General features: G+C 34.0%; 1 protein-coding gene across 2 annotated transcripts; it reads left to right on the plus strand.

Moving 5' to 3' along the window:
• Positions 1-757: 757 nt before the first annotated feature.
• On the plus strand, positions 758-11,227 carry LOC134247631 (CD151 antigen-like). Of its 2 annotated transcripts, XM_062729963.1 has the most exons (10): positions 758-916; positions 1,237-1,344; positions 2,523-2,559; positions 4,249-4,364; positions 5,080-5,271; positions 5,372-5,446; positions 5,844-5,942; positions 6,234-6,389; positions 7,938-8,021; positions 9,180-11,227. In XM_062729963.1, the coding sequence occupies exons 4-10, from the start codon at positions 4,266-4,268 to the stop codon at positions 9,243-9,245; spliced, it is 771 nt and encodes a 256-aa protein (XP_062585947.1). In that variant the 5' UTR covers positions 758-916; positions 1,237-1,344; positions 2,523-2,559; positions 4,249-4,265; the 3' UTR covers positions 9,246-11,227. The 2 variants fall into 2 exon arrangements, with proteins under 2 accessions (XP_062585947.1, XP_062585946.1); XM_062729962.1 differs by lacking the exon at positions 758-916 and having other exon boundaries at positions 1,204-1,344.
• Positions 11,228-16,204: the final 4,977 nt, after the last annotated feature.

The raw sequence follows: 16,204 nt of genomic DNA on the forward strand, positions 1-16,204 counted from the left end.
ATAAGCATTGAATTCATATTTTGGGATGTCTTTGGTCCTATAACACACCTGGCTGTGCTGACAAATTGAATACCGCGCGTTAGCGTGGTATGATAATTTGTCGGCACAGCCAGGTGTGTTATAGGACCAAAGACATCCCAAAATATGAATTCAATGCTTATATTTACATTCTCAAATTTTTCCTCTTCATAATTGTTTATTTCAGTAATCTTTAATATGAATGAAACGAACATTGCGAGGAGAAAAAGTGACAAATTAATTTTAAACGCATATTTGTTGTATTTTAACGTTTATTTAAAGGGTTATTTTTTCGTTTATTAAATTGTGTCAAAACAGTGTACATTTTGGTGTTCTAGAGTATTGAAATCAATTATTAATATTCATTTGTTTTCTATTATAGGCAATATATACTTGAATTGCAAATTTGATGAAGGAAAATGTGTTGTTGTTTTGCAGGAATTTAATTACATGTTGCTAAAACTATGACATGCATGACAATGATGACATACAAATAATATACATTGGGATATGTTGTGACATTGAGTCACATCACTGGAATGCTTGACCAATTGTTTTGACACAGTTATTAAGTTGTGTGTTATTAGAGCCCCTTGATCTTCCCCTGTGATTTGTGGTTTTAGGTTCTCTAATGATGTGCAGTGTAGGGTTTCTTCTGCCGGTGGCTAGACCCAGACTAAGTTTGTATTTACCAGTACATCATACATGTAGTACTTAGGGGGACAACATATACACTGTAGCTTGTCGTTAACATCAGGGTGCAGGCTTTGTATCTGTATCAGTTGCCTTAATTGTGATCATTAATGAAATACTTACCACTAATTGTGAGTGCAGGTGAATACATTTGTTGAAGAACAAGTTTTTAAACTGTTTTTAATTTACTCTTGGAATATTGCAGGTTTGTCTTTACTTTCATTTTTTCTGTAAGATTTTTTTTTTTTTCTGCAGAGACTCTTGACAGTTTTATGTCATGCATTTAAAACCTGTATTAATTACACTATGCTATGGTACAACGTGTAAATTATGCAACTGTCATGAAAGCAATACCATAATGCCTAGAAGAAAGTGGGGTGTCGAGAGGAATTATTTTTTAGTACCTGTGTAATTCAGTATGACAGATGACTGAGGGAGTGGCCTATATATACAGTGAATGATATTTTGGTAATTATATTAATTAGTTATGATTATACTTTGGAACCACTTCTTATACTTTTGTAGACATATCAGAGCACGTTTCTTTACCATGGCATAATGTGACGACCTAGTAAATAGAGGAAGATCTCAACTCACTTCAATCACATTCCAGTTGAAGCAGACTATTAAGAGGTATGTGTATATATATGCATGATAAAGAGAGAGGGAGGAGAGAGAGAAAGAGGGAGGGAGAAATTAAGGGAGAGGGAGGGTTGGGAAAAAGAGAGGGAGGAAAGGGATGGAGAGAGGGAGAAATTGAGAGGGGGTAGAGAGAGAGGGGGAAGAGAGAGAAAGGAATAGGGAGGGGGAGGAGAGAGAGAGGTAGGAGAGAGAAAGAGAAGGAAGGTGGGAAGGAGAGAGAGAAGGAGTGGGTGTGGAAAAGAGAGAGGGAGAGTGCATGAGGAAGAGAGAGGCAGGAGAGAGACAGAGGGATGGAGAAAGGGAGGGGAGGGTTGTGGCAAAGAGAGAGAGAGAGAGAGAAGGAAGGGGTGGGAAAGAGAGAGAGAGAAGTAAATGATGGAGAGAGGGAGAGATTGAGAGGTGGTGGGGAGGAGAGAGAGAAAGAGAGAGAGAGGTGGGAATGAGAGGGAGAGAGAGAAAGGGAGGGGTTGAGGAGGAGAGAGAGGGGAAGTGGGTGTGGAGAAGAGAGAGGGAGAGAGAGGGCGCGCGCCCCCCTAAAATTGTCAAAGTTAGGTAAATCAAATATGTCTACTTGGTAGACCTCATTTTCACCCTTCAAAATCTCTAGAGAGGGAGAGAGAGAGAAAGGGAGGGGTTGGGTAAGAGAGAGAGATATTCTTTAGTTATTTTTCTGAATATGAATGCATAATGAGAGAAAGAAAAAGATTGAGAGAGCAAGGAACCAATTCATATCTATCTAAATCTGAATTTTATAGAAGTATAATGGATAGGAACCTCTGGTAATGAATAAAAAAGAGAAAATATTAATGAAATTTTATGGTGCCCAGAATCAAAGCATCCCAAATTGATATATACCTGATGTAGTTTTTTCCATCAATTTTCAGTCATGCTGAACAATGTTCATTATGGCTGTCTGTCTATCAGACAGACATTCACATAAAATTCTGTGAAGCTTTGTTTAGTTTGATATAAATTGTACAGTCAAGGACTGGCACTGAACTTTCAAACTCATCATAGGTAATCAAATCTCTTCTGAGGTAATTGCTACATTTAAAAAAAAAGTGTGTTTCTTTGATATAAAAGAAAATGAAATTTAATAGTCCAGAAACATGCAAGGGGATCAGAATTTTTTGCCAAGTGTTATCGTTATAATCTTTTATTTTGTACAGGGCAAAGGCTGGGTAGACCCCAACTTTAGTATCTAAGGTAAGTAGAATATTTTGGCATTAATTCTTAGTTTTATTAACAGCTTATCTTGGGATTAGGCTCTCCTCCCTTATCTGTTTACAAGTTGAGTACCCTCTGCTATGTTAATGAACTGATATCTGTGTATTATATGCATGTAGTGTATCTCAAACACATACCGTAATGTAGCTGTAAATAATTTACCTTTTACATATACATGTATTAGGTATTAGATGTCAACCTGTACCCGTAATTTTTTTTAAAAATCCATTTCATATAAGTTTCAAAAGTTACATGTACTCGCCAATGGAGTGCTTACACCAGTATAATCAGTTTTTAAATTCATTGCTACACACTGCATTTTGAAAAAAAAAATTGGTATTGAATTTTAAATTTAATTTTAAATCTTTAAAACTGAAATGAATTGTAAGTTAGTATCACATTGTGAGCTTTTTGTTAAAGTTATTCTTCCATTTGCTGAAGGTGTCTACATATTCTTGATTTGACCGTGACAAGATTGTAATACAATACTTGTACTTGCAGAGCTCCTTGTTGGCACTGTCTTTCTCAGACAAAAGATTTATTATATTTTGTACTCTTAGTTGAAATTCCAATAGTCATTTGATATTTGAAATACAAGACATGCATAGTTTGAATATTTGACTGTGCAGTAAATTGAATGCAGCATTTTACTAATATTGAAATTTGTACAAGGTATGTTGAATTTATATCTTTTGCTTTTATGAATCTTCCATTTTCTAAATATGTTCTTCCAATTTCCACTTTTCTCATTCGAGAATTTAAGATATTGAAAATTTCATAGCAGGCCAGCAACAGTTTTCACTGTTATAAATAAACAAGTTGAAGTCCTTATGTCACTTGCTCATTATACCCCTTGCTTGAAAAGCGGGAGGGTATATAGTAATCGTTATGTCCGTCTGTCTAGCTGTACGTCCGTATGTTACGCTATGGGGTACCCATCTCTTATATGCAACTCCTCTCATACTATTGAATGAAATTTGATTCTTTATTACATATTGCCATTGTGCACCTCCTATTTTACTTTTTGATCCAACATTTATATTGGGTTTTCCATAGCAAAACATGGACACTACCATTATGTTCATGTGGGGGGGGGGTATCATTTAGTGAGCTTATTGCTCAAAGTACCTCTAGTATTTTCATTGTTTAATTTCTTCACACTTGCAATCTATTATGGTATCATGCATTTCCACATAAACAAACTGGAGAATCCATTCACAACCATCTATTCATGAAACATCTCTAGGGGCTGAGGGCCCTCATGGCCCCTGAGACCCTACTTTATGATTTGACATGTTATTACTGTTATGTGTTAGCAGCTAGGAATATTTGTTAAGATTTACAATCACTGTTATCCCCTGAATGACAAAATGTTCTCTGATGTGATTGAAAGTGGCAATTATACAGTCAATATTATTTTATTACATGTGATTTTTGGTTTTTTTTTTAAGTTGACTATGGCATTATACAGATCACTATTTTTAAATTTTTTTTTATAATTTATTGGTTTAAGAAATTCTAGATTTTGTTTCTGATGAATCATAATTAAAAAACATCTCTGTGCATAAATAAAGCAGAGAAATCCACACAGGCAGCACCCTGGGGTGTATTTTGACCTCGGCCATAGGTCAGTGGTAGATAATCATTTTATATGCCTCTTTCTTGCAGATTCTTCACCTCTCATCATGATGAACGGCCAAGCCAGAAACCGCAGGAAAAATCAAGATCTATGTGGGAAAAATTTCCTCAAATTTGTCATCTATGTCTTTACATTCATCTTCTGGGTGAGTAGAAAACTCAGGTTTTTACCAAATTCTTTCCTGCTTATTTTCTGTAATTACTTTAATTGGAAAAGCATTGAAATTACTGATACTTTAATGAGCCAGTTATAAATATTGATAAATATTGATACATGTATATACATTGCTTCCTGAAGAGTTCCAGTTTCATGGTACAGTTAGAGTGAAATGCCTTTAGACTTTGAATTGAATACAAATTCAGTGTATTTTTTCAAATGTCTTTGTCTGAGATAAAACAACAAATAAATTAGCTGTATATTTTCATAAAGCCATTTGCTCATTGTGACAGAATTGCCTTCAAGTTTGATGTACTTGAATTGTATGACATTTAAAACAAAGATTTTGACATCAGCAAAGATGTTTCATTACCTAGTACCAGAAGAGCTTATGTGATATAGAGGCATACATCAACCATCTGTCTGTTTGTCTGTATACAACTTTTCAAAATGCTTCTCCTCCTACAATATTGATCCAATTTCAATATAACTTGATATACTAGTAGATAACACTAATTAAGACACATGATTCTTTTCATCAGCTTTTTGATTTTGCTGAATTGTGTTGCCATGATTACTGAAATTGTACATGTATTTTGCTGAATAGCTGGATGTGCCTCTTTTTAGCACTGAGTATAAAACTTGTGCTTTTACAGCAACTAGTTTGTGTATACATGTATTTACTTTATATTTTGATTTTTTAGCTGACTGGCTGTGCCTTTTTAGCCATTGGTCTGTGGATACTCTTAGCTAAACATTCCTATGCCAGCTTACTGGGAAATTCTACTTTCCCTATCGCTACATTCCTTATGATTGGCATTGGGGGCTTCATCATCGTGTCTGGAATTATGGGATGTGCTGGAGCCCGCGTAGAGAACAGGTGTCTGCTTGTCTTGGTAAGACATCAATATCTATCCTCAGTATCCTGTAAGATATACATCTTGTTTTTGTTGGATATTTTGACAGTGCTATTCACTGTTAATATTTCATTTTCAGTATTCAGTTTTTCTGCTGCTCATTTTTTTGGTGGAAGCCATAAGTGGAGTCCTTGCATACATGTATGAGGGAATTGTAAGTAACAAATAAAAATACCACTTCTAAAATGAATGTCATTTTAGAAATTTTGTCAGGTCAGCTTCAAAATGGAGAATATCAATGTAGCCAGTACACAGATTAGGATAAATTTAAGTCAATATCTTTGTATTGAAAATGCCCATCATTTCAGCTGTGTTAAAATCTGTACATGTATATATACAAACCTGAGTCACACGTTCAGGGTCAAATTATTAATATTACAGTCATTTTTTGTCAACTTTTAAAATCAGAGTTTAAAGAACTATTTTATTTGTGTTTTTCTGAACATGTAAAGTTATCCCTCTTTGAAGCACTCTTATGATGCCATTTCATTTCCTCTACGTTACAAAAATATGTGCATTGTAAGACTGATTGAAGATGTTTTTATTTGCAGATCAGAGAGGAACTGTCAAGAAGTTTAAACGATACAATGATGAAAAATTACAACTACGACATTCAGCTTACACGAGCTATAGATGATATGCAGCAAAAGGTAGATAACCCTGTATATCTACAAAAAGACAGTATTTGGTATATATATATGTATTATGATTGATAATAATGAATGCAGGAATGCCACTTGAATGAAATGCAAGAGAATGTTCCTCAGGATTTTGAAGTTCATTTTCAATAATAAGAAGCCTAAGTATCTTATACATGAAGCAAAGGGCAATAACTTTCATGGTTGTTGGACGGCATACATAATTGATCTTTTTTTATCAGAACACCTAACTTGAAAATAGGTATAGAAATTCCATTGTTTTTATTTTATATTTTGCTCCAGTTCCTATGCTGTGGAGCAGTTTCCTTTAAGGATTGGCAGAAATCAAAATGGCTACAAGAAGACCAGAACACAACCAATAAAGCCCCAGACTCCTGTTGTATGTCATACTCCATGGGCTGCGCGGAAAGTGATCACCCATCTAACATCTACTACAAGGTAATGGTGTCTGGTCTTAATTCAGCTTATATAATTAGTTTACTGTTGACTAAAGGTGTGAATATTCTTAAATTCATTCTGAAAAGGCCATTGTCAAATATATTGGAAGTATAATTCTTGTGTGAAAAATAATTTTTGATTTTTATGATGTAAGCATTGCAGAGTTTCATACTCATAGGGTTGGCAATGTACACACTGAATTTCATAATTCATTTGAAATTCAGTTTGAGTGTGCCACACAAGAGTACATATCTGTCTCATAATAATGGAGTGAGAACATATGTAGTAAGAAAGATTTGATGAACAGTTTGACAAAAATCTGACTGATGGTAATCTAGAGATTTGATATAAATACATTAGGGATGTCAACAAGTACCCGGTTGATTATTACGCAGGTATCGAATACTAAAATCGGTACTCGGTTACTCGGAATGTATATTTTTGAATATTTCTAAGCTTATTTGTTAATGCATTAAACAATCGGTTTTAAAACGTAAAATGCTCAGTGCACTTGTACATACAGTAATTAGAGTTTACTACGACTATAAATGACCGTTATCGCCTGTGGCAATGTTTATACAGTAATTATCGTGACCAAGCACCTGGGGTACCTGTCAGGACTTTTCTCACCTTCGGCTGTCTTCTACCCTTAATTTTTGTTTGGCTTTAATCATTTGTTTTCACTGAACATCATGTAAGGTCTATTATGTTTAATTAAATAAATTAGATAATTTTGTAGAGAAGCCGTAAAGTGGGGATAAGAGCTGTGATATTACACGTGCGATTGTTGAGATGGTTGTGTTTGATTACTTGTCAATACAACAGGTTGAAGTCAAAGGCTTTAAAATCCGATGTCCATCGTTGCACCAAACTAAAAAATATCGTCCCGTAATATCATAAAATTAAGGATCGAAAAAGTATACGAAAATCGTAAATCCGCTCTATTAGGAGAACTTAATCAAGTTCAAGTTGATACTGTACGTAGCTCTGAAGACTGATACCTTGTCGTCAAACAAAGAGTTACATTACGATTACAGAGCAGATTATTAATACTGTGAACCGCTTATGATTTTATTTCTTGTGTTTATCTGATAAATAACTTTAAAAATGTTATATTAAATTTCGTCGGGCAAGAATTGCTCATCATTATTACAACAGTAAATACGTTAACGGGTAAGCCTCCTATCAGTGCGTTAGGTTATTTTTTCTACAAGAGATTATTAATACTGTGAACCGCTTATGATTTTATTTCTTGTGTTTATCTGATAAATAACTTTAAAAATGTTATATTAAATTTCGTCGGGCAAGAATTGCTCATCATTATTACAACAGTAAATACGTTAACGGGTAAGCCTCCTATCAGTGCGTTAGGTTATTTTTTCTACAAGAGTTTACAATGACAGTCTTCAATTTACTTGTTCATATTTATTTCCACTTTTAACGAGTACCCGGGTACTCGATCGGAAAAACGTCCGAGTAACTGAGTATTAAAAATTGACCGATTTGACATCCCTAAAATACATTGTAATGAATTTGATTATTACGCAGGGCTGCAGCCGTAAGCTTGCCCAGTACACAAAGGAGTCTCTGATGATTATAGGAGGAGTGGGGCTAGGACTGTGTTGTGTACAGGTAAGATGTAGGAGGAGTAGGGCTAAGGCTGTGTTGTGTACAGGTAAGATACTATATAACAGATAGGAGGAATGGGGCTAGGGCTGTGTTGTGTACAGGTAAGATACTATATAACAGATATAGGAGGAGTGGGGCTAGGGCTGTGTTGTGTACAGGTAAGATACTATATAACAGATATAGGAGGAGTGGGGCTAGGGCTGTGTTGTGTACAGGTAAGATGTAGGAGGAGTAGGGCTAGGGCTGTGTTGTGTACAGGTAAGATACTATATAACAGATATAGGAGGAGTGGGGCTAGGACTGTGTTGTGTACAGGTAAGATACTATATAACAGATATAGGAGGAGTGGGGCTAGGGCTGTGTTGTGTACAGGTAAGATACTATATAACAGATATAGGAGGAGTGGGGCTAGGGCTGTGTTGTGTACAGGTAAGATACTATATAACAGATATAGGAGGAGTGGGGCTAGGGCTGTGTTGTGTACAGGTAAGATATTCTGTATTTCCATCTAGCTTGCAACACAAGATTTGATTGGTTAGCAAGCCAAGTGTAAATTTCCATACACCCAACCTGCATTTGGGAATATTATATGAAAGCACAATGCATAGTCTTTGTATGAAAAAAAGCAAATAGCATATCACAATGCATCGTAGTACAAAGTAAATGTTATTGATAGGTTAAAATTTATGTTACAAAGATCTTATTTACCAGGTAGGTACATAGGAAACAGATTCATTATCCAGGTCCAATCAAGGGTGTACAGGGATTTACCCTGGGTTGTATTCCATACACCCTTTGGCATCAGGGTGTATGGAATAAAACCTGTGGTAAATCCCTGTACACCCTTGTTTGGACCTGGATAACTACTAGTTTCATTAAAAACAAAAGTACGGGTATCTGTCAATACAAGTAGGGTTTTGATAGAGCAGCTAATATATTTGCTGGAAAGTGATTTTGAAGATAAACTAATGTATTCAAAAGGCTGTTTGTAATCTATTCTACCTTGCATATTTGTAAACTCGTGGACATTTTGGCCTCCTTTGAATTATTTGAAATATTGAATCAGTTTCAGTTGCATTTGTACATGTGTAAAATTACAATTTAAATCTCCTAATATATGTATTGTACATTTATATCATTTATAAGTGTTTCAATTTGCAGATATTTGGAGTTATATTCTCCTGTTGTCTAGTCAGGAAGATAAAGGACAAGGTTTACAAGTATTGACAAGAAAACAAATCAGTAATGAGGACCAGGAAGTGAAGGAATCACTCAATGACGACATCAACATTGTTTGCCTCCCTTTATTGCAATAAAAAATGTTCGTGTTCTTAGCGATGTCTGCAAATCCGTTCAGTATAGGTGCTGCATATTTGTTTTTTGTTTCTCTTTTTTGCCATAAGAATGTGTGTCATGTCACAATGTGTCTCTGGAATATTTGTCATGTATCTTATTATATTCAGTTGAACGGACTATGAGATTTAATCTAGACGTTATAAGAAAATGTTTTGTCACAGAACATTTGAATCTGTCATTTCATAACTTTTAGAATTTTGTGTATTTGTTTCTGTGATAGAAATATAATTGATAACTTGAATATGTTTTATTTGATATCAGAGAGATATATGCTGTAAATATGTTTTAATTTTTCCAATATTGTTTTGTTTATACATTTTTACATGTCTCACTTTTTCAAATTTGCAAACTTTTGTATACATTTTAAATTTATCATCTTGGCATTTATAATTGTATTTTGTTTATTACATGATACCCAGACTGAATGCAATAATATTCTTCACTTAATTGAAAACTTAAAAAATTTAATAATGTTCTCAACTTAATTGAAAACTTAAAAATTTGAAATCCTTTTTGTTTAAAGGGTAGGAAAGATTTTGACTTTGAATGTTTGATCAGTTAGACATTGTAGTGTATGTACAGTTAAACATGACTTCATATGTGGCAGGTTGCTGTAATGGCTGTCACATTATCAATGTATACTAGTATATACACCCCTGACATTATCCAATGGGGACAGAGTTCTCTAAATTTTATCCCAGTGATGAAAAATCTGGACCAATAAAAATAAGTTTTATTTTGACAATTTATTTTCATTGAAAACTGTATTTGTCATTTGCTAACTGTATGTGTCATTTGCTCTAAAGTGTAATTGTTCTTGAAAATTGTGTATTTGCTATGGTGTCCTAGTCATTTATTAATCTTGAAAGGATTTTTTTTATCAAAGATATACTTACAGACATATCAGGAGATCAGTATTATTAAGTGTATCTTTAGTTCTCCCGAATTTGATTTCAAGTAACATTTATGGTCATTACTGTCAAATTTGTAGTGTGTGATTGTCTGAGACAATACAATTTTTTCTTATTTTTCAACCTTTTTTAAAGTGAGCATTTTCAAACAAAATGGCACAAGGATGCTAAATTTTTTAGTTTTTTTCACAGTTTGTGAAAAACCAAGTTCTGGTATTAGTGCACTATTTAAAAATATTGAAAATTCACCAACTGGTATAAGGGTTGTGACCAATCTTTTTTGTTTTAACAATATTTAGTAAAGATCTTCAGAACTTCTGCTTGAAAGGTAAAAGGAAAAAAAGTTTGTGATTACGTTTTTGTACTATATTTAGAATAATTGAAAACTTGCATATTTTTTCTGTTCCTTTGTAAAATGTATACATTTATTCATGATGAAGTTAGGTAGAGTAGGGTAGCTGATAGGGGTGAGCAATGCTACCTGCAGACCTGTTACCATATGTTTCTACTATGACTTTATATGCAGAAACATTTATAAAAATCCTATCAAGGTCTGTATGATACAGTGATGAATGCAATTTTGACATATCATGAATTAGACTTGGTTTATATCAAGATGACAACAATGTTTTGTAATAATATTAACTTTTGGAATTTTTTTATATTTAATGAATCCTAAACGTTACAGGTCAGTACTTGTTTTTATATAAACTTCTTTGTGTAGATTTATTACTAATGTGTGCACATTTTCGGTAGAAGCCAGTTCTCGCCAGTTTTATGTTTTATCTGATGTTACTATACTTGTGTATTATAGTCTATAGAAAATGTTAGAACTTTACATAAAATACATGTACAACAATGTTGTAAGAAATTCAGATGTACAGAAAGTGTTGTCTTAAAAATAGATTTTAGCTTATAAAAAATAAAATTAACAGAGAATTACAGTGAAGTTTTTTAAAAATTGAAAGCAATAAAAGTAGGGAAAGTGTTTCCCTGCTTGGCTCTATAAATGGTATTACTTTGTAAAGATTTGAGTTGATACTGCATTGGCTTTAGCATGGCTTAGTAGATAAACCAGTTTATGTTATCCACCTCCTTAAATTAGAACTAACTATACTGAAAGGAAAAAGAAACGCAGGGTAAACTTTTAAGGTGAATTAAATTTGTTTTTCGTAAAATATGTTTTAGTTTTTATATCTAACTATTAAAAAATCATCTTTCAAAAAGATATAACCAAATTCCCATTTGATTTTGTCTGATAATTCATGAGTTACTGAAGCTCAAATGACGATACCCCCCAAAAGTGAAAATCGAAAGCTCTTATTATCTTCAATGTCTCTCCCGTGCATCTGTCAGAGCCTTATTTTTCCTTTGCATGGAATTTCATTAGGGTGTTAATTTTTCAGACCCGGGCTACATTTGGCATGGGTAACCACGCAAAAAAATTAGTCAAACTGCGCGCGCATGCGCCAGTGAGAGGAATAAAACAATAAGTTGACTGGCTCAAACAATCAAATTGAGGAATCGTTTTCTTTCAAATTTTGTTTGAATGTAATGATTATAATCATCTACTGTATAAATGGCTGTTTTTGTGGTAGTACGGTGGCGATTTAAGAGATGGCAGGACAAATAACCCGCTCGTAACATGGCTCTGTTTCACATTAACGTCATCGTCACTGTTGATTGAAAACCATGCCAGACCCTCTCTGACAACGGGTAACAAGTTTTATGGGGGAAAATTTAGAAGAAACTGCTTAGTAAACCGTTGTTGCCCTTTTCATTAATAAGGCAATTCGAAAACAAGACCCCATTGAACTTACGTAAACTGTGCCAAGATTGCAAGAAATTCATAATGTCTCATAATATTGAAAAACGATGTGCATACCTCATATGCATCAAATAATGCTAGAAAATTTGTTGACAAACTCGTCGTTAAAAAAATGCACGTGTTTTGGGCTTCTTAGCGTTTTCCCTACGTGACGTCATAAATTTTACGGTTGAGTAATTCTGAACACTGATATAGGTGCACAGTAAGTAAATTTCTCTTCTGACCAATTTTGGTAATTTTCGGTCATGTGGTCAATTATTTTTCGAACATTATGCTACCCTGCGTTTCTTTTTCCTTTCAGTATATTTATAGTCAGTCAAATAGAATTTAAATAAGAGAGTTTATTATCGGCCGCAGCCGATGTATTTATGGTTGTGTTAGAAAGTGCACATGGGGAAATGAGATGTTATTATTTTATTAGATCAGTAAAATAATTCTCAAATGATAACGTATAAAATGATGAGTAAAATATTTTAAAAACTTGCTTTAAATTAAGTTTTAATCGTTGTTATTTTGTTTCAATTTCATTATCATTTGGCATCAGATAATTGATAATTTATGGTCAAATAAAAAGAATTTACAATAGGTACTCCCCATCCAAGGAAATCGTTATGATTTTCCGGATAATAATGACGTGCACGTGGTAAAAGTGCATGGTGAATAAAAAATTGAAAAGTTTCTCTACTAGTAAAAACTTGTTTGAAAATCCTACAGCTGCGAATGACACAAAGATTATTTTTATACATTTTGCACCGCACCATGCAGCATAGCCTACTCTGCAAAAACCATATATGCATTATCACGTGACAAATAACCAGGGTATGATCACGTGGTATATCTTGAAAGGCATACATCTTCGTTTTGATGACAATAATTTCTCATATCATAGGCGTCGGAACCGGGGGGGGGATGGTTAGCTCCCCCACATTTTTTACAAATATATACATTATGTAGGCATTGAAAATGGGCTTTACCATTTTTTGTTGGTTTAGCCCCCCCCCCACTTTCAATTAGCCCATGCCACCCCCACCCAACTTTCGATTTGCTTCCGACGCCCATGCATATTCATCATAGACTTTTTCACATCGATAAATTCATCGGATGAGCAAATGCACTAAAATTTCTAGTTTAAAATATATTTTATTCATTGAATTGGATTGAACAGCAGGCATGATATTAAAATTTCTATCAAATTTTTAAAAATACTTATCTATTTATTTTGCTTTGAAGACGACCTGAAATAAAAATGGTCACTATTTAAGCTTTGAATATCCTGTTCTTTTCGTGCATGAATGCTTTGAATTGTGAAAGTAATTTTTTGACATGTTAATTATGTTAGCGGCCGATTTGATGGTTTGCATCAATTAACTTGTTGCTATGTAGAAACGACTACAATGTATAAAGTGTTACTTAGGTTTAAGGAGATGGATAAAATATTCAGGTTGGTCATAGAATGTGACTTGAATTGAGGAATAAATGGTAGCTGAATGCTGGAAAGTGGAGAAATATCTCTCAACCGTGCGCAGAAAATCTCACACAGTAAATTGCACATTTGCATTACGGAATCTGTAGAATTATGATCAAAGTCTAAAATACAAAACCATGAAATATATGGAGATAACATTAACAGTATTCAAGTTCAAAAACCAATTCAATGATACAAAATAGGAGCAGAGTAAACACGGACCTCCAAAATATCAGAGGTGGGATCAAGAGCTATGAAGGAGTGAGCACCCCCGCCGACCAGTCACATCCGACGTGTGCCCCTTGTCTTGATCGGTAATAAAACGGAAAAATCCGTCGACAATACAATATATTTATAATGGCCTAAAAATTAGTTTGAAAAACTTCAGTCACAATTTGATAATGATAAATTGTATTTGCAGACAATGTCATTGTATCCACCATAGAACCTACTAAATGATGACTAAACGAGACTGCTGATAATTTTTTAATAATTTACCTCGTTTTAGAAAATGTTTATACCTATAGAATGCTTTTGTGTATCAAAACTGAGAGATATAAATCCGACTCTTTCAAGTTCACCGGGATATCGCATCGACATAAGAATGGAAAGAATCATTGTTAATTGAAAATGCACCGTCGATATATCTGAATCAAATGTCGAGTTGAAGGCCACAGAAAGTGGTGTTTTTTTCATGTAGAAGATTTTGGACAAATTCTACTTCATATGAATACAACAATAGGTCTGCTATAACGCTTCAGTTCTGCAGCTAATATTTGATATGCATCATGCATTTTGTAGGATGTTAGGAATTTGCCATTGAACGGTCTGTAAAAAAAGTCTTCCTCGACTCTGCCAATTTGAGTTACCTCTCTTTTGATATTCGATCGTTCTCAGCATGCTGACCACCTGTATCTACGACCATCCCAAGGTGGAACAGAATGTAAATACCTGAAAACATGTCTACCTACAGTGTTACCTTTCGTACCATTATACTGGTTCAACCATTTTCTAATAATGAATTACAGGGCGTTACATACGTTTGAGTTTGATCGCTCGAGAGCATTGCAAGACTTTCTTATTGCAAGAACAGTTTCATTATCAACCAATCTTCCCTAGCTTCAAGCAACTATGGTTGTAGGTGATTAAAACTCCTACAGAAGTGTTCCCTTTATTCCACTTTAGAAGTCCCTCTTCTGTCAATCCAACTCACTGTTCACTCAGTTTTAAAAGGACAGATGATACAAAAAACTTTTGTCAAAAATTTTGAAAAAAACAAAACAATTTAACTTGGGCGCCATGTTTTAATGAATAAAATTTACAGCGTAGTTTGTAAGTTTTTATTCAAAATTGCACAAAAATGGAATTTGAAGTGAATATTATTTGTATAGAATAATAAGGATCATTCAGAAGGGTAAAATTTTGAACATTAGAGAAGGTTTACAATTTCTTTATATTCTAGAAATTATTATTTGCATCATTTGCAATGAATAAGGTCAAAAAATATATATACCAATCCAGGCATCCATTTTTTGTTTGTATCATCTGTCCTTAAAGCATGTTTCATTATTATACACTGTTAACATGGTATAAATGGAAGTGAATTTGAACTACCGCTCCAAAGGAATTTGTTTCTGTGATAAAAGTTATAGAAAATGTCATACTATGGGAAAACACTTTTTACAGATTCGAGAGTTTTTTTTATTTACTGTAAACTTCATTTAAAAAATGCTTATAAATATGACTTGCATGGTGCAGAAATGTCCAACTAAGCCTTACAAAAAATATAAACAGCTGTGTTGAAGAAACTTCAGGTGTTTTCACTTCTAAATATTCACAACGAGGTTTTAATCAAAAGTAATACCAAAAAAAAAACTCTTTTAGAAAATGTGAAGCCTTGAAAAAAAGTTGAAAAACATAGTGGACTCCATGGCACCTGATCCCACCTCTGATGTTTTTGAGGTTCGTGTTTGCTCTGGTCCTATTTTGCAATATTTAATGGATTTTGAATCAAAACTAATATTTCTACCTGTAGTTTACCACCACCCATTAAGATAAATTAGAAAAAAAAAACACCCAGACTTTTGGCGTCTTATATGTAACAATTAATAAGATTCTTTTCAATGGAAGTGGAGCTCGTGAATTTGCTTGCTTGGTCATTGGTCGTTTGCGGTGTTGTTTTGTTGGGGCACATTCTGATTGCGCACACGGATGCTCTGGCGTTGGTGTCGGAGGGGTGCTTGGATTTCTGATTGACAATATCTATGTGGTTTTTTTTGGAGACCAGATCTTCCAACAATCTACGTATGAACAATTTCTAAAACGAGGTAAACTATTGACAAACAAGTTGATAAAACAAGAATATCAGCAGTCTCGTTTAAAGTCAGCATTTCGTAAGTTCTTCGGTCGATACAATGATCTTATCAGCAAATACAATTTATCATTAAGTCAAATGCTGACTGACGTTTTTCATTATAACTGTTAGTCCATTATTTATACACTGAATTGACGACGGATTTTTCCGTTATTTTCCGATCATGACAAGGAGCACACGGCGGGTGTGACCGGTCAACAGGGGATGCTGAACTCCTCCATTGCACCTGATCCCACCTTTGATCTTTTAGGG

The sequence above is a fragment of the Saccostrea cucullata genome, unplaced genomic scaffold (genome assembly GCF_032062105.1).
Source record: "Saccostrea cucullata isolate Sc308-1 unplaced genomic scaffold, CSIRO_AGI_Scuc_v1 ctg143, whole genome shotgun sequence".
NCBI classification, from domain to species: Eukaryota; Metazoa; Mollusca; class Bivalvia; order Ostreida; family Ostreidae; genus Saccostrea; species Saccostrea cuccullata.